Source organism: Aquarana catesbeiana, linkage group LG04 (assembly GCF_042186555.1).
Source record: "Aquarana catesbeiana isolate 2022-GZ linkage group LG04, ASM4218655v1, whole genome shotgun sequence".
NCBI lineage: Eukaryota > Metazoa > Chordata > Amphibia > Anura > Ranidae > Aquarana > Aquarana catesbeiana.
The window spans coordinates 184,413,038-184,440,229 of NC_133327.1; the positions used below are offsets into that span (position 1 = coordinate 184,413,038).

The window sequence follows — 27,192 nt, forward strand, 5'->3', positions numbered from 1 at the left end:
GCCATTTCAACACATTTACATGTTTCCCCGTAGCCTCCCTGACGGTATTCCAGAGTGTGGCTCGAGGTTAAATTTCAGCACCATTAGCGGTAACCCCGAGCCACACTCGGGATTACATCTCAGGATCCTGGTGTGGTATACTTACCTTGTCCCCAGGATCCTGCGATGTCCCCCCGCGCTGTCTGCGGGCTCCGTCCTCTGCCCGAAGCCTCTCTGTGCCAGGCTCCGTTTCCTGCGAGCGTCGCGACGCACGGGGCGGAGTCTGGTGGCAAATTCAAAAAATTTAAAAATCATAACACATACAGTACTGTAATCTTACAAATCATTTCACTTCCCTTTTGTCCCCAGTGCTTTGTCCTGTGCCCTGCATGCAGTTTTATATTATATATACCATTCTTTCTGCCTGGAAACTTGAGATTGTCCATAGCAACCAAAAAGTGTCCCTTTACATCAAAGGTGGCTTTAGACCAGCTAGAAAACAGCGACACTAAATTAGAATACTTGCAGAATTGAGCGATAGTGAATCCAGAAGGCCAGTAGATGACAGATGGTCATGGTTGCAATGAAGATTTTGGAGGTTTGCGCTGGTGGGACGCCAAAAAAAGTCCTGCAAGCCGTATCTTTGCAGCGTTGTAGGAGTGGTGTATACATCGCTCCTAAAGTGCCCCTGCCCACTGAAATCAATGGGCAGCGCCACCGAACCGCCGGCATAGCGCCGCTGCAGCTGCGCTTTGTGGGCATTTTTAACTAGGGATGCACCGAATGGATTTTTTTGTGCCAAAACCGATACCGAAAATGAAAAATACACTAGGCCGAAAACCGAAACAGCACCGATACCGAAAGTGACTGTTTTTAAAAATATTTTTATACAGGAGATGGTCAGAGACTGGGGACACGGTACAGGAGATGGTCAGAGACTGGGGACACGGTACAGGAGATGGTCAGAGACTGGGGACACGGTACAGGAGATGGTCAGAGACTGGGGACACGGTACAGGAGATGGTCAGAGACTGGGGACACGGTACAGGAGATGGTCAGAGACTGGGGACACGGTACAGGAGATGGTCAGAAACTGCGGACACGGTACAGGAGATGGTCAGAAACTGCGGACACGGTACAGGAGATGGTCAGAAACTGCGGACACGGTACAGGAGATGGTCAGAAACTGCGGACACGGTACAGGAGATGGTCAGAAACTGCGGACACGGTACAGGAGATGGTCAGAAACTGCGGACACGGTACAGGAGATGGTCAGAAACTGCGGACACGGTACAGGAGATGGTCAGAGACTGGGGACACGGTACAGGAGATGGTCAGAGACTGGGGACACGGTACAGGAGATGGTCAGAGACTGGGGACACGGTAGAGGAGATGGTCAGAGACTGGGGACACGGTAGAGGAGATGGTCAGAGACTGCGGACATGGTAGAGGGTCAGAGACTGCAGACATGATACAAGAGATCAATGCAGCCTCACCAGTGTCCGTCATGCAGCCCGAGTTTTCCCCTCAGATGCAGCCCACATGTGCCCATAAGATGGAGCCTGCCTGTGCCTATGAGATGCAGCCTCACTTGTGCCCATCATGCAGCTTGCCAGTGCCCGTCATGTAGCCTGCCAGTGCCTGTCATGCAGCCTGCCAGTGCCCGAATCAGAGCGGCAATCTCTGTCACGGAGCTGCATTTTAATTGCCCGGGTCGCAGTAATGATGTCCCGCCTCCTGCAGCCCACATGTGCCCATAAGATGCAGCCTGCCTGTGCCTATGAGATGCAGCCTCACTTGTGCCCATCATGCAGCTTGCCAGTGCCCGTCATGTAGCCTGCCAGTGCCTGTCATGCAGCCTGCCAGTGCCCGAATCAGAGCGGCAATCTCCGTGTCACGGAGCTGCATTTTAATTGCCCGGGTCGCAGTAACGATGTCCCGCCTCCTGTAATCATGTCACACTGATTCAATGTCCCACCACTGGATCAGTGTGCCGTCTGTCACAGGAGGCAGGACATTGCCTCCTGTGAGATCGCGGCGAGGAGGGAGGGAAGGGAGGAGAAGAGAGGAGAGGACTGCGGCACACCGCGCCAGAAGGACACCCCCGTAATGAACAGCACCAGGGACGGGGCCCCGCCCCCATTTTCGGCGAGATTTCCTTTTCGGCATTTTGCCGAAAAGGCCATTTTCGGCCGATATGTTTCGGCGGCCGAAAATTCGGTGCATCGCTATTTTTAACCCTTTTCGCCCGCTAGCAGGGGTTAAAAGCGACCCGAAAACCTCTGCAAAACGACGGTAAAGCGCCGCTAAAAATAGCGGCACTTTACGGCCGACGCCCCCAACTCCCCAGTGTGAAAACACCCGAAGAAAAGATTAACCAACCCTGCTTTAAAACAGAGTTGACTAAATCCAACTGCACATATGTAACATGTGTTTGTGGTGAAACTAAACCTTGTTAATGTATTTCCAGAAAGAACTAATGAATTATAGACACAGCTGTATTGGCAGGAGCACACTTGCTATACTCATTAGAAGAGTTGTGACATGAGGATGCTAAATATCTGCCAGCTTACCCACTCTCGTTTTAAATGAACGATCCCCAATTTTTAATTCATAAAAGACAACCAGCCAGTGGAATGCCATATTAGACTATGTTATGGGACAGGAAAACTACGAAATGTGTAATCACAAGGCCTGGTCATAAGGCACAGATGTCTTGAGCAGGGCCAGCTGTAAGAATACAATAGCCACAGCAGGAGATTTATCTATCCAGTGTGTAGATAGTGGAATTGGTTAGTTTCAGTTAGTGTATGGCCAACTTTAGGCAAGAAGAAAATCCAGGGCCTCCAAACTACTGTGTCCCTATGCAAAACCAGAAAGGGTCACAGAGGCGATGGCTACAAGTAGGACTGAAACTACTAATCGATTAATCGACAACTAATCGATTATGAATCGATTAATCGGCCAGTAACATAATGGGGTTAAAAATAATAAAATGAGCCCTTTATAGTACAAAAAGAGCAAATAATTGCTACTGTAAATATTACTTTCACAGTTCTACAGTAAAAAAATGAACCCCTAACAGTAGCGATTATTTGCTTTTTTTGTACTATAAAGGGCTCATTTTAGTTTTTTTTAACCCCATTATATTACTAAACGTCTTAGACCTGGTTCACATCTTTGTGTTTTTTGGTGCTTTTTGCAGAAACACACTACAGTTCATTTAACATGGTTTTCTATGGGACACGTTCACATCTATGCTTTTTTTCAGCCGCTGCATATTTTTTTTTTTTAACGCAAAACGGTGCTTTTTTGGTTCAATATACTTCAATGGAGAAGCTGCAGAAAAGCATGTAATGCGTTTTTGCAGCAATTTGTATTTTTTAATCTGCCCAACAACAAATTGGCCAAAAAACTATTTCTCTTCTAATAGTGTATACAATATCTCCTCTAATAGTGTATATACAGTATATCTCTTCTGTCTGTTATTCTTAGAGTGGATTCAATATTTTGCTCCCTAACCATATAGTTGGTTGTTTATATTTACCACTGCATAGAGATATTTAAGAATAAATTGCTTTTTTTTTTAAACTTTACATATTAACTAAATTATACACCACACTTTTTTTTTAAGATTATTATCCGATTAATCGAAACAATAATCGACCAACTAATCGATTATGAAAATAATCGTTAGTTGCAGCCCTAGCTACAAGAAAAACCAACTTGTGGGAGCGAGTAGAGAGGAATGTCTCTAATAGGCCTTAGATGTACAAAGAAAACCAGATTAAGATCCCACAGAGTAAAACGAGAAAGAACAGGGGGAACTATATAGGAATATTTCTGGACAAAGGTCTTAAAATATTATGAAACCATCTAATTTTGTAAATGGTTCCCTTTCACAGATGCAACCTCAAGCATAAACATTTTTAATGAATATATGCTAGTTTTTTTTACTAGGATCACTCGCTTTTTATACATTTTGTTATTTAACTTCTGGTTGGGGGGTTACTACAGAGGTTAATGATCATCACAGCACTGTAGTTGGGTGTCTCATTCCCTAAGAAAACAGCTCTTATGTGCCCCTGCCCCAGGCCAGCCAACTTCAGATTTTATGTTTAATCCCTTTACCAAGAAGTAAACTGCACACAAATGCCCTGTCCAGGAATGTGGTGTGCTCTCCCCTGATGCACATGACCACCCTCCAATCCCCAATGCAATAACAAGGCACATGCATGCCCAGCAGAGACTGACGTGCACATACAAGGGTGGCTCCATAGGGCCTTACAAAGTAGCAGAGCCACCCTCAAGATGGAACTAGAGCAGAGGAAAAACAATCCAAGGCAGAATACAAACAAATGGCAACTCACCAAAAACAAGCACAGAACAAACATGGCACATTTTGCAGTATGCTGCTACATATCAGATTTTACCATGAGGATTTAATCAAGTAGTAAGATACAAATGGTCTCTAAAGCAAGATAGACAGGAAAGAAACCTGACACTTGATAGCCAAACACTGGTTTAGGTTCGGCTGTAGAAAGGGAAGGATTCATCCCATGGAAAAGCTTCTAGGGTGGAAGCCCCAAGACTCACATAAAGTGAACTATGCCTTCCATGTCTGACAATAAACCTTACGAAAAGTAACTAGTAGCATAATTGAAATGCAGATTCAGTAATCAAATGACAGCCTGAGCTACAATAGCCATGTGGTTAAAGCCAGCAATAACAGAAGGACTGTAAATGGGCCCTTGACAGAAGATCCTTGTGATTTGGAAGAGTCCACTGAGCATTTATCAGGAGCCTACTGGTCCAGTCTGGAGCAATGAAGACCATGGCAAATCCCTCCATCCCAATCCTGATAATCAGAAGGAAGAAGTTTAAAGGCAGGAAAGGTGTAGATCAGCATGTGTTGATCCCACGGAGCCACCAGAGCATCCACTTTTTAAAAGCGGAACGTCAGTCATTTTTCATCTTTCCATCTATTAAATCTTCTGCCTTTGTTGTTTTAACTTTGGATAGTAAACCTTTTTTATTTCTGCCAGTAAATATCTTATACAGCCCACTTCCTGATTCTTGTCTGGTAAAAAGGCTAGGCTTATGACATCATGCACAGCTCTCTTTCTCACTCAGAGTTTGGCAGGAAGGGAGGAGGATGAGCCATAAGAGGGCCAATGAGAGCTGCAGAGCTGGAGGTGTGCCTCTGTGTAAATCCAGGAAGTGAACAGGCAGCAGCTTCAGCTGCCCAGTTAAAATGGCTGCAGCGAGACTTAGTGAAGGGTAGATATCTGCAGCATATTTGGCAAGTACAGAATCACAGTATAAATAAAATAATTGGCAAAGTGGTTGGAGGGAAGCTCCAGAATGGCAAAGATGTTTTTATTACAAATTATGTGAGCAGAATGCAGTTCCTCTTTAAGAAACAAAAAAAAATAAAATGTAAAAACACTCAAAAAGTTAAATACCCGATGTGTATACTTTAAAAGTACAATGCCAAACAGATTTCAGCCCCTTCTAAATTCATACCTGAGCCCAATCTTGATCAGCAATGTTCATGAGCCGAGGCTCACTCGGTCCTCTTTGGCTCAGATACAGCAGCAGGAGCCAGTGACAAGGGAGCGAGGGGGGGTGGAGCCCCGCTCTGTTTTCTCCTTTGGACACACAGAGCAGGGCTTGGGAGTGAGCACACATTTATTTATTTTATTTATTTCAGGTACTTATATAGCGCAGCGCATTACATATTCATTGTACATTCACATCAGTCCCTACCCTCAAGGAGCTTACAATCTAAGGTCCCTAACTCACATTCATACATACTAGGGACAATTTAAACAGCATCCAATTAACCTACCAGCATGTCTTTGGAGTGTGGGAGGAAACCGGAGTACCCGGAGGAAACCCACGCAGGCACAGGGAGAACATGCAAACTCCAGGCAGGTAGTGCTACCCACTAGAACACTGTGCCGCCCATAGAAAATGGCTTGCTATGGGGGCACTCGGCGGGGAGGGAAACAAGGGAAGAGGGGAAAAGAAAAAGGAGAAAAGGAAAGGAAAGAGGGAAAGAGAAAATTTGTGTTGATCTCTGTGTACAATAATATAAAGATGCAATTAGCACAATAAAACAAAAATGTCATGCAAGCTGAACACTAATAGATCTTCACATAAATCCATATATATATATATATATATATATATATATATATATATATATATATATATATATATATATATATCAGCGCAATATATCAATAAAAGATGAAATCAAAGTCCAAGTGAAGAACAGATGAACCACAAATCCCAGAAGAGGTGAACAGGAATTTTCCACGTTTTGGAAAAGAATCTGGGAGTACAACTCTGACTATGCCGAAGCCTCGCCTGAAAACTCCTGCCCACAGCTCCTCAGGACGCCACGGACTAGGCCAAAGCCGTGGCCTCACCTAAAAACTCAGGACCGGCGCGGTGTCCAATAAAAAATTTAAAAAAAAAAAACTCGAATCGTGAATCCAGTTTTTTTTTTTTTTTAAATCGCAGATTTATTTTTTTTTGTAGAAAATCGCCCGGCTCTACCGAAACAGGCACTTATCAGCACTTTCTATCACTATATAAAGTAATCCTAAAATACAGAATACCACAGTGAGCCATTACAAATCGGGATCGGGACACAAATAAGTACCACACTAAATAGAATTAAAAAAAATATATATAAAAATGGGTACAATACTGACCCCTAGAGGGTTTATCAAAATATTGACCCGCATATACACTGTAAATCCCTATAAACAATGAATTGTGCACCCGCTGCCATCCTTTACAGAAAAAAAAAAAATTACCAACATATAAATTACAAATATATAAAAAAAATACATAAAAGAATCATCTATCAGAAATAAAGCAATTTAAATAAAAAAACTACACTTCATCCTTTAGGCATTAAAACGTTTGCTTCAAAAATCCAAAAAGAGTCTCTTTGGCTAAGATGACAAATATAGTCCCCCCCTCCCATGTCTATTAACCCTTTCTATACCCCAAAACGTAAGACCTCTGGGGTCCCTATCATGGCACAGCCTAAAGTGTTTAGAGACACTATGGGGTTGATTTACTAAAACTGGAGAGTGCAAAATCTGGTGCAGCTCTGCATAGAAACCAATCAGCTTCCAGTTTTTATTGTCAAAGTTTAATTGAACAAGCTGAAGTTAGAAGCTGATTGGCTACAATGCACAGCTGCACCAGATTCTGCACTCTCCAGATTTAGTAAATCAACCCCTATGGGTCCTCAAACCCTTCTTAATATTGACGTGCTCCCCTATATGAACACTGAGGGGGTCTAGATGTTCTGCCCACAACTGCACTCCAACATACAGACTACCCCCTGCGTGCTGCATGTATTCAGATTCCTAATCTGATACTTTTTGTTAGTGGAAGTAGATGTGAAATCCTTCCACTTTTTCACATTGGTCCTACACTGTTTACATGCTGGACAACGTCCACAAGCATAAAAGCCAGAAAGGAATGAGAATATCCTATTCTCTTTAAACAAGGGTGGATCCATGACCCCAGGAGCAATAAGGTCTCAAAGTAGAGGCTCGCTTATGAATTAATTGGGGACGGGGAGGGAGGACTGTTCCCAAAACCCTATACTTTAATACTTCCCAATGTTTAGGAACAATTTTTTTAAACTGTTTATATTGGATGTTATAATCTAAAATAAATGTATATTGATGTTTAGTTACTCTCTTATTAGCAGAATCAGAGACCAAAATATTCCTATCAAGGTCCCCTATCCTACCAATCTCGTTTTCAATCTGATCTTTTTGATAACCATTCTGTTGAAATCTTTTGGTCAAAACATGGGATTGGGCCATGAAATAGACTTCAGAGGAGCAGTTTCGCTTCAGGCGAATAAACTGACTCCTCGGAATATTACATAAGCATGTCTTATGATGCCAACTATAGAGAAGGATATACCTATTTCAATCAGTTGGCTTAAAATAGCTTTGTGTCCTGAATTGGACTCCTTCCTTCTATATTTCCAGGTCAAGGAACACCATACGCTGAGTATCGATGTTCCATGAGAGGGAAATATTTTTGTTGTTGTTATCTGACTTCGACATAAGGGCTTCAAGACTACACATGCCCCCATCCCAAATCATAATGAGATTGTCTATGTACTGTTTGTAGCACATTAATTGATTGGGGCGGTCCTGAAAGACACTCTCCTTCTCCCAAAGGGTCATGAATAAATTTGCCACGCTGGGAGCAAATCTGGCCCCATGGCAACATCCATAACCTGAAGGAAGAACTGCCTGTCATACCAAAAATAGTTTCTAGTGAGACAAAACTCCAAGCACTGTAATAAAAATTTCTTATGTCTATGTGTAAGGACAGATCTCTGTGTACAAACTTTTCAAGAACCCTTTCAAAGGACACAGAACACAGGTACCATTTTATATACTGTATATTGTGTGAATACCTAAGAACCAATGGGCCATTATTGCTGTAGTAAACCAAATCAGTTCAAATAAAAGGCCCCTAAAAGCTTTAATTAGTCCCCATCTTTCATGAAAGCATCAGCTTTTCAACTTGCAAGCATATAGTTAAAAAAATAAATATGGTCCTCATTACACCAGTATAATGCCAAACACAAATACAGCGAAACCTAGAGTCTGTATGACGTATTCCCTGGAGCTTTGTTTGGCAAGGAGTTCAATTGTTAAGTCAGCTATTTTAAATATGAAACCAAATATGTACCAGTGCAGGAATCACATGCTTAGAGGAAATACTGGATATTTGGCAGTGTTACAATAACTCTATTGGACTGGTGAATTTTCTAGACACCACATCCCAAATCATATCCAAAGAACAAAAACTTGTATTATCAACAGTACTTTTAACAGTGCCTGGCAAGTACATTTATAGCAAAACATACCACGTTTATTAAAAGAATTTTTTATTACAAAGGAAGAAAAAAAACAAACAATTCTAGGTTAAGACAAACACATATACACCAAATTAGGGATGGACAAATCCCAGTTGGCAGGTGGCCATCATGACAGAAATGTATTTGAGCATTTTACCGTTTTGTTGACTGAAACTCTAGTAGCCTCCACTAGGACGGTAGAAACAAGATTTCCACAATCAGTCAATAAATACCCAAAAGTGCATGTGACTTATGCGGAACAAAATCAGCGATACAGTGTTACAGAGAGAATATGGGTCAGTACTAGGGCTGCAACTAACGATTATTTTCATAATCGATTAAATGGCCAATTATTGCACGAATTAATCAGATAATAACTTTAAAAAAAGTGTGGTGTACAAATTAGTTAGTATGTAAAGTTTAAAAAAAAAAGGCAATTTATTCTTATATACCTATATGCAGTGGTAAATATAAATAACCAACTATATGGTTAGGGAGCAAAATCTCTAATCCACTCTGAGAATAACAGACAGAAGAGAAATACTGTATATACTAATAGAGGTTGAATCTGGTAAATTTCATCAGACTCAGATTGAAACAGTGACAGTAATAATATATGTTACTTATAATCAGGGCTTGACAAGTTTGCTTAGAATCTAGGAGCCAGCTGAAAAAGTTAGGAGCCAGTTTTGTAAGGCTCGGTTCACATAGGGGCGACTTGTCAGGCGACCTAGTCGCCTGACAAGTCGCCTCCCGTTCTGTGCTACGGAACCGTTCTAATAGGAGCGACGCAAGTCGCTCCGACTTAGAAAAAGGTTCCTGTACTACTTTGGGGGCGACTTGGGGCGACTTGCATAGACTTCTATACAGAAGTCGTTTTGCAAGTCGCCTCGGAAGTCGTTTGCAGGTCGCCTCGCTGAGGCGACCTGCAAGTCGTGCCGCCCCTGTGTGAACCGGCACTAAATCCTCTGCACAGCGCCCAGAAGTGCATGTCTGGGGCATCGGCCAATAAGAATTGCTCATGCCTGATGCCAAGCGGAAAAAAAATATATATTAGTAAAAAAAAAAAAATGTAAAAAAAAAAAAAAAAAAAAATCAACTTTTGTTTTGTTTGTTATAAGATTTTGCAAATAAGTTTTTTTTCCTGCTTCACTGATGTGCTCTGATAGGCTGCACTAATGGGCACTGATGAGGCAGCATTGAGGATGGAACTGATGGGCACCAATAGGCAGCACTGAGGTGCCACTGATGGGAACTGACAGGTGGTACTGATAGGCAGCACTGAGGTGGCACTGACAGGTAGCACTAATGTGCACTGACAGGTGACACTGATGGGCAGCACCAATGAGATGGCACTGATGGGCAGCACTGAGGTGGTACTGACAGGTGGCACTGATGAGCAGCACTGACAGGTGACACTGACAGGCAGAACTGAGATGGCACTCCCCGTCCACAACGGCGGTAAGGAATGGGCAACTGATCATGCCTGCAACCTCAACCCCAGCTGTCAAACTGGGAAGATGATGTCGGAGGTGGGCGGGCAGTGAGCATGCCATGCTCATCACAGCACCGCCCACCAGAGGAGGGCGCTGGTTCGCAAAAAGGAGCGTGTATCCCGCTCAAGCAGGCCGCAAAGCCGCGGCCTCAATTTTGGCCAGCCCAACCTAAGTCCGTGCACACACGGGGGGGGGGGGGGGGGCGGGGAGGCACTTTGCAGGAATCCAGACCGCTGCTGTGGTGTAGCCCAGGCGCTAGGATGCAATTTCCAGTCGCTATTGCGACCTGGCGCCTGGGTTTTGTCAAGCCCCGACTTAGAGATAGATAGATAGATAGATAGATAGATAGATAGATAGATAGATAGATAGATAGATAGATAGATAGATAGATAGATAGATAGATAGATATCTCCAGAAGTAGGCTATATGGGCATTATAACTAGGAGTCAGACATGAAGCTGTATAAAGGGGGAAGGGAAATATAAATCTTTTATATTAAAGTAGTACTAAAAGCTGAGACTTTTTTTTTATGGATATGATCATTTTAAATATAATGCTGAATACTGGTAAAAGTTTACTTTAAATGTAATTTGTAATGCCTTCTATTACTTCCAGTCTATCAGCCTCCACCTCTTCCCCGCACACAGTCTTTAAAGTGATTTTTTTTAAAAACAACAATCATGTTATACATACTTGTTCTGTGTAATGGTTTTGCACAGAGCAGCCCTGGTTCTATTCTGGGGTCCCCCACCAGCGCTTCTGGCTCCTCCTGCCTTCAGAGTGCCCCTATAATAACAAGCTGCAAAGTGTAGTATAGAGAAAGCCCCTTTAACAAGGTAAATAAAACTTCTGCCTTTAGAACCACTCACTTCTTGCCCAGGACTACATGTCCCGTGAGGCATTGCGCCTCACACATTCACAAGTTCTTAGGCACTTATTGACATGTATGGATGGCGTACTGAGCTGCATGTGTGCTGCACTGTACCTTCTGACATGCATGGATGGTGTACTGAGCTGTATGTGTGCTGCACTGTATTTCCTGCTATGTAAATAATGCATTCTGTATGCAGGCCGATTAATCGATTAGTTGTTTTGGCCCTAGTCAGTACTATGTGAGCAAGAGAGCATATGGGTCGATCGAGAGAGAGAGAGAGAGAGAGAGAGAGAGAGAGAGAGAGAGAGAGAGAGAGAGAATATGGGTCAGTACTATGTGAGCGAGAGAGCATATGAGTCAGTACTACAAAAGAGAGAGGAAAAAAAAGCATATGGGTCAGTACTAGGAGAGAAAGAAATAAAGAAAGAAAGAGCATATGGGTCAGTACTAGGAGAGAGAGAGGAAAAAAAGAGTGCATATCTCTTTTGTAGTCAGTACTACAAAAGAGAGAGAGAGAGATAAAAAAGCATATGGGTCAGTACTACGAGAGAAAGAAAGAGTACATATGAATCAGTACAGAGAGAGAGACAGAGAGACAGAAAGAAAGAAAGAAAGAAAGAGAAAGAGAGAAAGAACATATGGGTCAGTACTATGACAGTAAGAGCATATATGGGTCAGTCCTGTGTGTATATGTACAGTAAGTAAAGTGCACAACATTACTGTCTGTGTGAGGTTGTAGAAAAAAAAAAAAAGATAACACAGGGCAAAGGCAACAAAGCTTTTGTCTGGGTCCGTTTTATTGATGTATTTTCACACACACACACGAACACTTGAGGGGGGGATGAGAATTTAATAAAAACTGCCTGGGACAAACTTTGTCTCAACTGGAACACAGCCTGGAACGGCTTTTAAATTTCCATGTTTAAGCTGTGGATATACTTATTGTTCTTATGTGATTAGGTTATTTAGTCTCATAAATTTTTATTGTCAGTTACTAACATGAAACTCAAAAAAATAGTCAACATTTCTGATCATGTGTCATGTTACAAATATTTAGGTTGTATCATGAAACATGGTCAAATCCCCCAGCACCCACCTACTTACCCTGAAACACAGATTTCTTCTCCCAGAGTGGCCTTTTTTCATTTGAACTTAGTAGCTGTGCAGGCAGAGCCCCACACAGTTACATCCTTCATTCACAGATCCATTGCCACTTGAGCAGATGGACTCATAGATCTCAATGGAGCACAAGTGCATTGATGCCCCAGCACTTCTAGTCAATGTGTTCTATCTGCCCCATAACCAGGGGTACAGAGGCAAGACTGGAAGAATAGCCTACAGGAAGCTGTGCATTGCACTAGGGATGCACTGATCACGGCTGTGACACTTTGCAGGCGTTCGTTTAAAAAAAAAAAATATTAAATTCACATTTTTTTCATTAATGTGGGTGCATTTATTATGCATTTATAAAAGGTAAAGTATGCAATTAATGTACAATTATAGATATGCCCCCTATGCCTCCTAACAAAGCCGATTTTAATCTGAAAAACGTGTGGAGGACTGCACTCATCCCACCTCACAAATCAGCTTCTACTGTGTGGAAATTTTTTCTACATTCAGGAATATAAAGATATTTGAGTCCACTGAGCAGTGGGGGGGGGGGGGGGTTAAGCTCATATGGAGGCAGCAATTTTATATTTGTTATATTAATGTCCCATTGATAATACAAGAATTTGTTCTTTAGAAATATCCTTAGCACAAAAAAAATAAAAAAAAAAAAAAAAAAAAAAAAGAAGAAACAAAGCCTCACAAAGCCACACTCCAACACGTGACAGTTAGAATTTCAGAAGGGCTGAGATTCCAAACATTTAACCAATGAAATGCCACTCGTGTCTTATGGCAGTGTTCCAGAGACAAACGGCTGCTCAATGAAAGCCATGTGTAGATTGAAATAATTACTGCAAGACAAAAGACTGCAGCATACTGCACTCAACTGTCTCTGCATTGTTAGGTAAAAAGTACTGAGCATCAGTGAGATCAGCGAGTGCCTATGGCTTGGAGGAAGAAAGCATAGGCCTCCTAAATAACTGCACAGTCATTCCAGGCCCACTTATTCCATAATCAACAGGCCAGGCCCAGTAAATGTTTCTCTGTGCATGTGCTTCATCTGTTAGGGAGGAGCACAAAACCCAGTCAGGGTGATGTTTGTGGCAATCCTACAATGAAGCCGGCTCAGTCAGTTCAAAAAAGCAATTACCACAAATCATTAGCATAAGTAGCAGTATAAAAAATGCTCCATTTTATCCTTGTATTACACCTCTTTTTTACTAAAAGCTCATTCAGACAGGCGTTTGTTTTCACATATGCATCCACCCAGAGCTGAGTGCAGGCACCCTATGGAAGTGGATGCAGATGCAGATGCAGCAGCTGTACGGACACAGCCACATGTCAAAATTTGACAGGGGTATGGGCAAGTGGCTCTGGACAGTGTACGATCAGGGACGTGCATCCACTTCCACATGCCAAGGGAGAACCACTGCGTCTGTGAAAACAAACCGTATGTGTGACAGCACCCAGCTGAAAGAGGCCTAACTGTAATTTTACCATCAATTCATTCTTTAACCTGATATACTTCTGTGTGCAACAAACTGAAACATAAGAGTGTCATGCATGAAACCAAGTACTGTCCAGAAGAATCCTACAAGGCCATTTTGGACAACAAAAAAGTTATGCAATACTTTGTGATCAAGGAAAACACACTAGGTAGTAGCATCCAGTACCCTAGAAATGAAACCCCACACATTCTAAAATACTAGCAAGCATATAAGTAGAGTCTATGCAAATTCCTATTGTGCTGCCTGACTGCTGGCCATCTCTTTCCACAATTTTCTGGATTCCCAGCATGCTTTGCAGCTTCTCTTCTACTGTTTACTTTCACATTCTAAGGACTACATATCCCATGGTACCTTGCAAGCAATAATTCCTGTACTGACTCCACCTCCTAACTAATAATTAGTAATTAATAATAATTAGATTAATAATCTAAATACTGTGTGGAAATGAATATGACCATAGCTATACTTTAAATGCTGATATAGTTATAGATATGGCAGGAAAAATAAAAATAGACAACGGAATGTAAAAATTAGACCTATTTGGCTTAATTCACCAAGCTTTACACAAAAAAAAAAACCCATATGTCAGTGTATTGAGCCCATAGATAAAACATAACATGAAATGGGATCTTTAAAGTGTTACTAAACCCAGGACCCTGCATTCACTATATCTGGTCTCCCACAATATACAGACCATGGAAATTCAATTATTTTAGTAAATATAAACTGCTAAATATCTTTTCTCATCAGCGGTATGTAGCAGTCTTGTGACTTCTATCAGTGTCCAGCCGAGCACTGGTTAAGGAGTTTTCATTCTCCCCTGATTGGCCTATCAGCCTGATTGAGGCTGCATGACCCCTGACCCTCTGTCTGGACAGTGCTGATTGGCCCTGTGCTTATCACATGCACCCTCCCAAAAAAATATACACACCAAACTGAGCATGTGCAGAGTGCCACCAGGGCTCTGTACTACCAGGAGATAGATTGGGGACTATGGTAGAAGGGGAGGATCAGAGAAGACAGGATCAAGCAGCCTTTTTACGCAATGCAGGATAAACCCCTTAGATTCCACAGTGAGTATAATAAGCATTATTTACTGCATATACAGTCTGATTTTACTGTTGTAGTAACACACTAAATTTGGCCATGCACCATACAATCTAATTGCACAATCTCCTTTAGATCTACCATCAAACTATGTAGTGCATGGGCCTCTTGATCGGATACAAACTGAACGGATTGTTCAGGTTTGTCCTTATATTACATAGTTTCCATCAATCTACAAGATTCTATGGATACACTACAATCTAATTGTATAGTGTATGGCCAGCTTAAGTTTGCGAATTCCCACCTCTGAATACATTGCACAGAGTGCTGCTTCCCCAAACTTCTGGGTAGAAAAGCATGCACTCTGAGTAGCTCACATACACTGTTCAGAAGGGACAGTGCGGGAAGGAGGGGGAAGCCAGGACATTGCTTGCTGCCCAGTTATCTTTCTTTAAATGAACACATGTAGGTGCCAGCCAGAACCATGCATGCAAAGGTGGCTTTTTACATTTTTGGGTTTAGTAATACTTTTAAAAGATCATCCCTTTTACCAAATATTTACTGAAACACCTTAGTGCAGCACAAACATAGCAAAAACTGACTCTTCCAACAACTGATACACAAATCACTTTGCACGTTTACAGATGTAAAATTGTCCCCCCCACCCCTCCCCTAAATAAAAAATGCACCTACACAATTCAGATCATGTAAAAATGTTTTCTACTTTGATCAATCTAAGGTTTACTTTCACTTGGCTGCAGAAAAAAACGTGTGTCAGCTACAGCAGTGTAATATGAGCTTTCAGAAAGCCTAAAGGACCTTTAACAGTTAAGGTATGACAGCACCAGCCATCTATGGCACAAATTGATGTTGAGAGGCTTCTTAAAGTGGTTCTAAAAAGTAAACGGTTTTTAACTTCATGCATTCTTTACATTAAAGGAAAAAAAAAAAAAAAAAACTTTCAATGTCAGTTCTCCCCAAGCCTGCCCTTTAAGTGTTACTAAACCCAGTAATATGAAAATAGTTCATCTTCTCACCCACCTTGCCCAAAGCTTATAAATCTTTTTACATTAAAATACTGCCAATACATACCTTTTTGGCTGATCTGTATACCGCGGTTACATGATATCCTGCTGAGTTTGTCCAGAGCTGTGTGTTCAGGTAGGAGATTTCCACTATAGCCTGTATACATGCCAATGTGTGTGATGCCAATATCATGTGACCTGGCTAGCCCTGAGAACAAGTAATTATTCTCTCCAGAATAAATGACACAACTGAGCATATACAGGTTGGCTACCCTGCCTGTGTTAGCGGACCTTCCACAGATAGACCGTGCAGGAGGGAAGGATCTGTGCATACAGGATAAAACAACCTTTTTACACAATGCAGAGGATTAACCCCTAAAGTTCCACAGCGAGTATAACAAGCATGCTATTCTGCATATACAGACTGATTTTACTGTTGTGGGTTTAGTAACACTTTAAGTACTTACCTGAGCCCGATCTCAATACAGCACTGTGCCAGAGCAGCATCATTGCACTCGCTCTCTTCACAGGACATGGAGGCAGGAGTGGGAGCCATTGGCTCATGCCAATCAAATCTTGTGAGCAGAGTGGAGGTAGGGGCCGAGCCACATTGTGCCTCAATAGACGCACACAGCCTGGCTCAGGATTGAACCCGCACGTCTGCCCCCATAGCAAGGGCTTGTTATGGGGGCAGACATGGAGGAGGAGTCTGGAGCACCATTAGGGGACCCCAGACACCATGTTCATTATTTTAAGAAAAAAAGTAACATTACAACTGTGATTGTAAGCCTATTTTTTTTCTATGTATTAAAAATAAAAAAGAAGTCATACTTACCTGCTCTGTGCATTAACTCTTCTTCTGGAGACCCCACCAGCATTCTCCTGCTCCCTCCCCGCAGGATGTGACTGACAGCAGCAGGAATCAATGGCTCCCGCTGCTGCCCGCGTCTCCTGGGAGAGTAGAAAGTGAAGAGAGAAGAGCTGCAGCTGGGCACTGTACTGGATCGCTGACAGGCTCAGATAAGTGTTTCAGGGGGGAACCGTTAGTGGGATGTGCATTAAAGCAAGGGATGCATTAAGGTAAAAAAAACCTTGGCCTTTAGAACTACTTTAAGTTTCTTTCATCCCATAGGAACCTCCAATACAAGGTTAGATCAACTTTATAGCAAATTTTGCAGTGCAGTCAAGGGCTCCTAGTAGGTTAGAAGTTATGGTGCAGTGTGGACAAATGTGTGGATTTGTGAACAAGGGAGAGTGCACTGTACATATACAGATTTGTGAACAAGGGAGAGTGCACTGTACATATACAGATTTGTGAACAAGGGAGAGTGCACTGTACATATACAGATTTGTGAACAAGGGAGAGTGCACTGTACATATACAGATTTGTGAACAAGGGAGAGTGCACTGTACATATACAGATTTGTGAACAAGGGAGAGTGCACTGTACATATACAGATTTGTGAACAAGGCAGAGTGCACTGTACATATACAGATTTGTGGAACAAGGGAGAGTGCACTGTACATATACAGATTTGTGAACAAGGGAGAGTGCACTGTACATATACAGATTTGTGAACAAGGCAGAGTGCACTGTACATATACAGATTTGTGAACAAGGGAGAGTGCACTGTACATATACAGATTTGTGAACGGAGAGTGCGCTGTACATATACAGATTTGTGGAACAAGGGAGAGTGCGCTGTACATATACAGATTTGTGGAACAAGGGAGAGTGCACTGTACATATACAGATTTGTGGAACAAGGGAGAGTGCACTGTACATATACAGATTTGTGGAACAAGGGAGAGTGCACTGTACATATACAGATTTGTGAACGGAGAGTGCGCTGTACATATACAGATTTGTGGAACAAGGGAGAGTGCGCTGTACATATACAGATTTGTGGAACAAGGGAGAGTGCGCTGTACATATACAGATTTGTGGAACAAGGGAGAGTGCACTGTACATATACAGATTTGTGGAACAAGGGAGAGTGCACTGTACATATACAGATTTGTGAACGGAGAGTGCGCTGTACATATACAGATTTGTGGAACAAGGGAGAGTGCGCTGTACATATACAGATTTGTGGAACAAGGGAGAGTGCACTGTACATATACAGATTTGTGGAACAAGGGAGAGTGCACTGTACATATACAGATTTGTGGAACAAGGGAGAGTGCGCTGTACATATACAGATTTGTGGAACAAGGGAGAGTGCACTGTACATATACAGATTCGTGAACGGAGAGTGCGCTGTACATATACAGATTTGTGGAACAAGGGAGAGTGCGCTGTACATATACAGATTTGTGAACAAGGAAGAGTGCGCTGTACATATACAGATTTGTGAACAAGGGAGAGTGCACTGTACATATACAGATTTGTGAACGGAGAGTGCGCTGTACATATACAGATTTGTGGAACAAGGGAGAGTGCGCTGTACATATACAGATTTGTGGAACAAGGGAGAGTGCACTGTACATATACAGATTTGTGGAACAAGGGAGAGTGCACTGTACATATACAGATTTGTGGAACAAGGGAGAGTGCGCTGTACATATACAGATTTGTGGAACAAGGGAGAGTGCACTGTACATATACAGATTCGTGAACGGAGAGTGCGCTGTACATATACAGATTTGTGGAACAAGGGAGAGTGCGCTGTACATATACAGATTTGTGAACAAGGAAGAGTGCGCTGTACATATACAGATTTGTGAACAAGGGAGAGTGCACTGCACATGTGCAAATTTGTGAATGATGGCGAGCACTTTGCACAGATTTGTGGACAAGGGAGAATGTACTGCGCATGTTCAGACTGGTGGACAAGGGGGAGCACATTGTATAAGGCCTGGTTCACACCTAAGCATTTTCAGTTTTGGAGAAACATACTACAGTCCATTTAGCATATTTTCCAATGAATGTAGTTCACATCTGTGCACGTTATGGCAAGGGCCAGGTTTTTTTTTCTGGTTTTTAGTTCCATAGACTTAAATGGTTTAAAGATGAAAGAATCAGGCCTATGTGCAAATCCGTGGATATGGGACAGCACACTGCACATAAGCAGACTTGTGGACAAGGGAGAGCGTGCTGCGTATGTACAGATTTGTGGACGAGGGAGAATGCACTGCGTATGTTCAGACTGGTGGACAAGGGGGAGCACATTGTCTATGTGCAGATCCATGGATAAGAGACAGCACACTGCACATGTGTAGATCTGTGGACACGTCAGAGCAAACGGTACATGTTCAGATTTGTGGATGAGGGAGAGTGCACTGTACATGTTCAGATTTATGGACAAGGGAGAGCGCTCTACACATGTACAGATTTGTGGATGAGGGAGATCACACTGCGCATGTCCAGTTATGTGGACAAGGAAGAGCAGACTATACATGTGCGGGTGAGCAATACAGCAGCTCCACTCTTGCTCCTGTGATGATAGGGGTGTGCTGAATAGACCATTCATCCTAGCGTATAGGCGGGATGGTGCTAATCACTCAGAATGCTACCTTTACTGCTTTGCAGACACTACAGTTGGCCAACAGGGTTGTAATTTAAAGGAGGCTCCATTTCTCTACACTGTACAATTATTTGTACCCTACTGGGGAACCTTGACTGGACTGCAAAATTTACTACTGAGGTGAAATAACCCTTTAACTAATCATCCCTCTATTGAAAAGCAACTGAAACCTCTGGAGGTATAAATTAGCCTGTCTCAACATTTGTATCTCCAGAGGAACCCTTGAAATAATTTTCATGTCTACAAGAACCCCTGAGGCCAGGTTCTCATATTTACATCTCTGTGTGGGTGCGTTTGCACAGGCACAGCAGCCCATTCATTTGAATGGGCTGCTGTACCTGTGGGAAACATGGGGAAAAATCCCATATCCTTTTGCTAACATGCACCAGCTTGGTGCTGAGACACCATGAGGTTTTGTGCACCCAAAAACTTTCTGCATTTTCACGTTTGGGGGTGGCATTAAGAACTAACGGTACCTCGGTGTGTCTGGTCAAGAGTGGTGGGTAACTCTAAAGTGAAAAAAAAAAAAAACAGAAGGTGCACCAGCCTAGCGCATTACCTTTGCGACAATTTATCATAAAAAAAAGTATGTATTATACTCACATAAAATGAATTTATCAAGCAAAATGTATGTAATGTCCACCAGATGCTCCACACAGCATGGTCCGCTGGCCATTGTCAGTCGTGGAGTTAAAAGTCCAAACAAACTGACGCATTTAGAGGGGGATCCCCTTTTCCTTAGAGCTAAATTTGGAGTGCAGGTCAAGTCATATGAGTGCACACATGAGAACAAATCATTTATAATGACATAACATCAGGATCATTCATCACAGACATATTATATATATGTATAGGTATAAGAAGTCTGTAGAAAAAATACACAAGTATTTGGTTCTGAACCCTCAAGCATTGAAGCACTGTGTCTCATATACTTATGGTAAATATGCAGAAATCCAGATCAATTGGCTTGTCCAAAATGGGGCCGTGCATTGCTATTAGGGGGGACAGGAAAACATTGTCAGTGTGTTGCACGGCCCCATTTTGGACAAGCCAGTTGATCTGGACTTCTGCATATTTACCATACGTATACTCCATTGTGCCAATTGCCCCATGTTCGGTGAGTACCCATTCTCACACACATATACACCTATATGGGCTACATATGGTAGCCCATATGGTACAGTATGAGACGCGGTGCTTCAATGCTTGAGGGTTCAGAGCCAAATACTTGTGTGTTTTTTCTAGACTTCTTATACATATACACACATACACATATATATAATATGTTTGTGATGAATGATCCTGATGTTATGTCATAAGTAATTTGTTCTCATGTGTGCACTCATATGACTTGATTTCCTCAGCCCGCCCATTGAAGGGTGGGGCCTAAATTAGAGGTCACATAGGACTTTTGGATCATACTCACCATATAAAGATCAGCTACCTGCATTCCAAATTTAGCTAGAGGAAGAGCGGATCCTCCTCGAAACGCGTCAGATTTGTTTGGACTTTCACCTCCACGACTGACACTGGCCAGCGGACCATGCTGGGTGAAGCATCTGGTGGACTTTACATTTTGCTTAATACAGTTTAATACATACCTTTTTTATAAGAAATTGACGCAAAGGCAATGCGCTAGGCTGGTGCGCCTTCTGTTTTTTTCGTCTTAAGAGTTCTTTTTGGGTTTCCCTGACCTGTTATGAGTGGGAGACAAGCCGAGGTGGTGGCTTAACCAGTGGTGAGACACGTTTTTTCCACCAACCGTAAAGCAGCTTCTAAAGCGCAGGAGCATTGGTTTTCTCTTTGTGTTGAAAGAGCGGTGTGTGTTGGTTGTAAGTACAAAAATGTGTCCCATGATCTGCCTATGTGGAAACCTAAACTTATAAAATCAATTCATGGGGGAGTAAGAAGGGAAAATGCCTCTTATGTTTGATGTTGTTGGAAGAATGCAATGCTCAGACAGCTAAAAAAGACGATCTTTCAAGTATTGTTGGCCCTAGAGTTGCCACCTCATCCCTTTTAGCCCCGTTGACATCGAGCCGATTTGACATGTCAAATCTCATGCCAAATTGGAGCCTATTGCCGACAAGGGCACCGTCCGAAACGGTGCAGCGCCGACTTTGTGGCGTCACACTGATTTCCAAAAGTAGTTCCTACACTACTTTTGATGACTTGAGGGGCGATTTCAATAGACATCGGTGCATGAACCTGCACCGATGTCTTTAAAATCGCCCCCGAACTCCCACTGAAATGCAAGTTTGAAATCGTGCGAGTTCAGCCGAACTCACTGGATTTCAAACTGCCTTCAATGTAAACGAGGGCTTAAACCTGAACACATATGAATTACACAGGTTCTTAGGCTAATTAAATGCAGATAAGGCCCCAAGTGAATTTAATTACCACCTTATTTAGCCACAGAACCTGTGTAATTAATATGTGTTCAGGTTTGAGGCTGGGTTCACACCATTGCGGATTGGATGCAGGTTGTAGGTTTCCCCACATCCAATTCGCCTAGCAGGAGATTGTGACCAGCTCTCTATGGAGACAGGTTCACACATCTTCAAAGCAGCTCAGTAGCGAACTGCACAGGAGTCCTGTGCGTGTTTTGTTCTGTTTCAGCCAAAAATTTGGGCTGAAATGGTGAATGGCGACGCACCGGACTCCTGCTGTGAGCCGCTGCGTGTTCTAGTGTGAACCCAGCCTAAAGGAATGAGGTGGCAACCCTGGAACTATGCAGACAACATCAGAAAGAAGGTCAATCAGCCATGGCTCCAGGAACCTCAACAACTTCTGGAGGACCCCCGTTGGTGTAGACCAGGGTTTCTCAACAAGGGTTCCATGGAAGCCTACGGTTCCTTCAGAGGTTGCTGGGGGTTCCTTGAGCAATTTCTACCTCTCTGATAAGAAATCACTGACGATGATGTTTTTATCTATCTGTAAGGAAGTAATTCTTAATGAACACATGTGTGAGGAGCACTCTTCCCATTGACCACACGTGTGAGGAGCACTCTTCCCATTGACCACACGTGTGAGGAGCACTCTTCCCATTGACCACACGTGTGAGGAGCACTCTTCCCATTGACCACACGTGTGAGGAGCACTCTTCCCATTGACCACACGTGTGAGGAGCACTCTTCCCAATGACTATCACACGAATGTGTCACGAGTTGTAGATCTAGTCATCCTTAGCAGGGGTTCCCTGGGACAGGAAAGTTTATTTAGAGGGTTCTTCCATGCTGGAAACATCAAGAACGGCTGGCGTAGACATTGAATACGTCTAATTCCCTGGATAGTATTAAATGACGGCCATATAAAATGAAATGACCGGTGAGACAAAGTGCAGCCCCCTGCCCACCACACAGGTCTTGGCTCTACGCCTTCCAGAACGCCCCCCCTGACAGGACACAATGAAATGAGAGCAGAATGGTGATGAGGGTGCTCTGTGAGAGTGTCAGACAAGGTGGGGTGTCCCCGCATCCTCTGAGGCCTCCTCGTGAAGGATAAAAATCAATGGGAGCACGCCATCTTGCAGAAGAACATGGTGTCAGCGGCGGGGGCGGGATTCATGAAAGCCGCTTACGTCAAATACGTAAATCTCCTAATGACAGTGACCGGGGGCTACGCAAAGCGCTCTCCAGTGAACGCAATGTGCGCCCGGCGGCCTGATGACTGGAAAGACCGGTCCGGCCAGTGTGCCTGACATAGCGGATCCGGGGATGAGGAGGGGATACATAGAGGGAGAAGAGCCGCATGATGAGGGAGGGAGGGAGTCCGCGGGGGGGGGAGGAGGAATGGCGCCCGTTATCCCTCATTATGATGATTGTCTGCTCCCGGCAGGTGTACCCCACACACTCCGCACTTACCGTCAGCGTCTGGAAGAAGCCCCCGGGGGTGGTTGCCCAGACGTATTTGGCGTCCACGTATCCGACAATGGCGGCCTCCTGGCAGCTGCCATCGGCCATCAGCATATCCACGTAATCCTGCCAGCCGGACATCTTCAGTGGGGAGGGGGGGACACCGAGAGGGGTGACCGAGAGGTATACCGGTGATGTCGGGGTAGGGATGAGGGTAGCCGGTGTGAGGGATGAAGCGGCTCCGTCACGGCCGGAGATAATCTGAGCTCCGCCAGCCGGGAGAAGCCAAGGAAATAGGGCAGCGCCCGGGTGTAGCCCCCCTCCCCCTCCACTGCAGATCCCTCCGCCAGCAGCAGCGGAAGGACACTGGCACACCTCCACGTGCAGGCGGCGCATTCCCCATACACTACAGTGCAGGGAGAGCCTGCCGAGGAGCGATGTGCGGGTCTCCGTACATTATACCGAGCACACTGCCCGGCTCCTCAGGGGAACACCCGGAGGTACTACTCCAAGGACGGGGGATTCTACACAGTGCGGACAGTCAATGGACAGGATTGCGGGACACAGCTCCTCATCCTTTCCATTCTATATAATGTCCGGAGGGAATACATACCGAGTGTCCGCACACCCAACATCACCACCATCCGAGGATGGAGGGAGATACCGAGCCATCACTACTACAGTGCAGTCCGATCATCACACTGCTATACCTCACTATCATCCCAATCACCAGAATCATCATAGATCACTATCACCAGAATCATCATAGATCACTATCATCCCAATCACCAGAATCATCATAGATCACTATCATCCCAATCACCAGAATCATCATAGATCACTATCATCATAGATCACTATCACCAGAATCATCATAGATCACTATCACCAGAATCATCATAGATCACTATCACCCCAATCACCAGAATCATCGTAGATCACTATCACCAGAATCATCATAGATCACTATCACCCCAATCACCAGAATCATCATAGATCACTATCACCCCAGTCACCAGAATCATCATAGATCACTATCACCAGAATCATCATAGATCACTATCACCAGAATCATCGTAGATCACTATCACCCCAATCACCAGAATCATCATAGATCACTATCATCATAGATCACTATCACCAGAATCATCATAGATCACTATCACCCCAATCACCAGAATCATCATAGATCACTATCACCCCAATCACCAGAATCATCATAGATCACTATCATCATAGATCACTATCACCCCAATCACCAGAATCATCATAGATCACTATCACCAGAATCATCATAGATCACTATCACCAGAATCATAGATCACTATCACCAGAATCATCATAGATTACTATCATCATAGATCACTATCACCAGAATCATCATAGATCACTATCATCATAGATCACTATCATCCCAATCATCATAGATCACTATCATCCCAATCATCATAGATCACTATCTTCATAGATCACTATCACCAGAATCATCATAGATCACTATCATCCCAATCATCATAGATCACTATCACCAGAATCATCATAGATCACTATCATCCCAAACATCATAGATCACTATCATACCAATCACCAGAATCATAGATCACTATCACCCCAATCACCAGAATCATAGATCACTATCATTATAGATCACTATCACCAGAATCATAGATCACTATCACCAGAATCATCATAGATCACTATCATCATAGATCACTATCATTCCAATCATCATAGATCACTATCATCCCAATCATCATATATCACTATCACCAGAATCATCATAGATCACTATCACCAGAATCATCATAGATCACTATCATCATAGATCACTATCATCCCAATCATAGATCACTATCATCCCAATCATCATAGATCACTATCACCAGAATCATCATAAATCACTATCATCATAGATCACTATCACCAGAATCATCATAGATCACTATCATCCCAATCATCATAGATCATTATCATCCCAATCACCAGAATCATAGATCACTATCATCATAGATCACTATCATCCCAATCATCATAGATCACTATCATCCCAATCACCAGAATCATCATAGATCACTATCACCCCAATCACCAGAATCATCATAGATCACTATCACCAGAATCATCATAGATCACTATCACCACAATCATCATAGATCACTATCATCATATATCACTATCACCAGAATCATCATAGATCACTATCATCATAGATCACTATCATCCCAATCACCAGAATCATCATAGATCACTATCACCTCAATCACCAGAATCATCATAGATCACTATCATCATAGATCACTATCACCAGAATAATCATAGATCACTATCACCCCAATCACCAGAATCATCATAGATCACTAGCATCATAGATCACTATCACCAGAATCATCATAGATCAGTATCATCATAGATCACTATCATCCCAATCATCATAGATCACTATTATCCCAATCATCATAGATCACTATCACCAGAATCATCATAGATCACTATCACCCCAATCATCATAGATCACTATCACCAGAATCATCATAGATCACTATCATCCCAATCACCAGAATCATAGATCACTATCATCCCAATCATCATAGATTACTATCATCCCAATCACCAGAATCATCATAGATCACTATCACCCCAATCACCAGAATCATCATAGATCACTATCATCCCAATCACCAGAATCATCATAGATCACTATCATCCCAATCATCATAGATTACTATCACCCCAAGCACCAGAATCATCATAGATCACTATCATCCAAAGTTACTAGACTATGCCCCACCACCATCATAGAGCACCAGAATGATCATATATCACTATCATCCCAAGTCATTAGAATAATCATACCTCATTATCATCCTAAATCACTAGAATGATCATACTTCACTATCATCCTAAATCACTAGAATGATCATACTTCATCTATCATCCTAAATCACTAGAATGATCATACTTCACTATCATCCTAAATCATAAAATGATCTATAATCACAATGATCATAGATCACTAGAATGATAATCCCTCACTATGATGCTATATCGCCAGATGTATAATACCTCACTATAAGAATAATAATACTTCACTATGATCCCAAGTCACTAGAATAATAAGACATTACCATGATCCCAAGTCACTAGAATAATAAGACATCACTATGATCCTAAGTCACTAGAATGACAATAGCTCACTATGGCCATAGATCACTGGAATAATACCTCACTATAATCATAGATCACTAGAATAATACCTCACTATAATCATGAATAACTCGAATATATATTTAATTATAATCATGGATCACTAGGATAATACCTCACTATGACTATAGATCACTAGAATAATACATCACTATGATCATAAATCAATATACTTTTAACACATTACTATGATCCTTCATCACTAGAATGATAATACCTCACTATGATATATCACTAGAATGATAATACCTCACTATGATATATCACTAGCCTGGGAGAACGGTGCAGGCTTCAGGAACAACCCAGGATTCAGTGACCCCTAGCAACCCCCAGGTTGAGAACCACTGCACTAGACTAATACCTCTCTATGATCATAAGTCACTAGAATTAAGTCAATATGATCATAGATCTCTACAATGATAATACCTCAAATAAACATTATAGTACCAATGCAAGCATCTATCACACTACAAGGAGAGCAGACAAGTACATCCAAATAGTAGAAGCACAATTCACTTACCACACTATAAGTGGTGACCAGTACCTCAGTATAGTACCAGAGTGGAATGCACTTACAGTATAATGCCGCGTACACACGATCAGAATTTCCATCAGAAAAACCTTAGATGGTTTTTGCGACGGAATTCCGCTCAA

The 27,192-nt window shown here is 42.7% G+C and overlaps 1 protein-coding gene across 1 annotated transcript in view; it reads right to left on the bottom strand.

Moving 5' to 3' along the window:
* Positions 1-23,690, bottom strand: part of PFN2 (profilin 2) — a 108,582-nt gene extending 84,892 nt beyond the window's left edge. Inside the window, exon 1 of the mRNA XM_073625981.1 lies at positions 23,344-23,690. Within this exon, the coding sequence (XP_073482082.1) occupies positions 23,344-23,475 (132 nt within the window). The 5' untranslated portion in view covers positions 23,476-23,690. The remainder of the gene's footprint in view (positions 1-23,343) is intronic.
* Between the last annotated feature and the right edge of the window lie 3,502 nt (positions 23,691-27,192).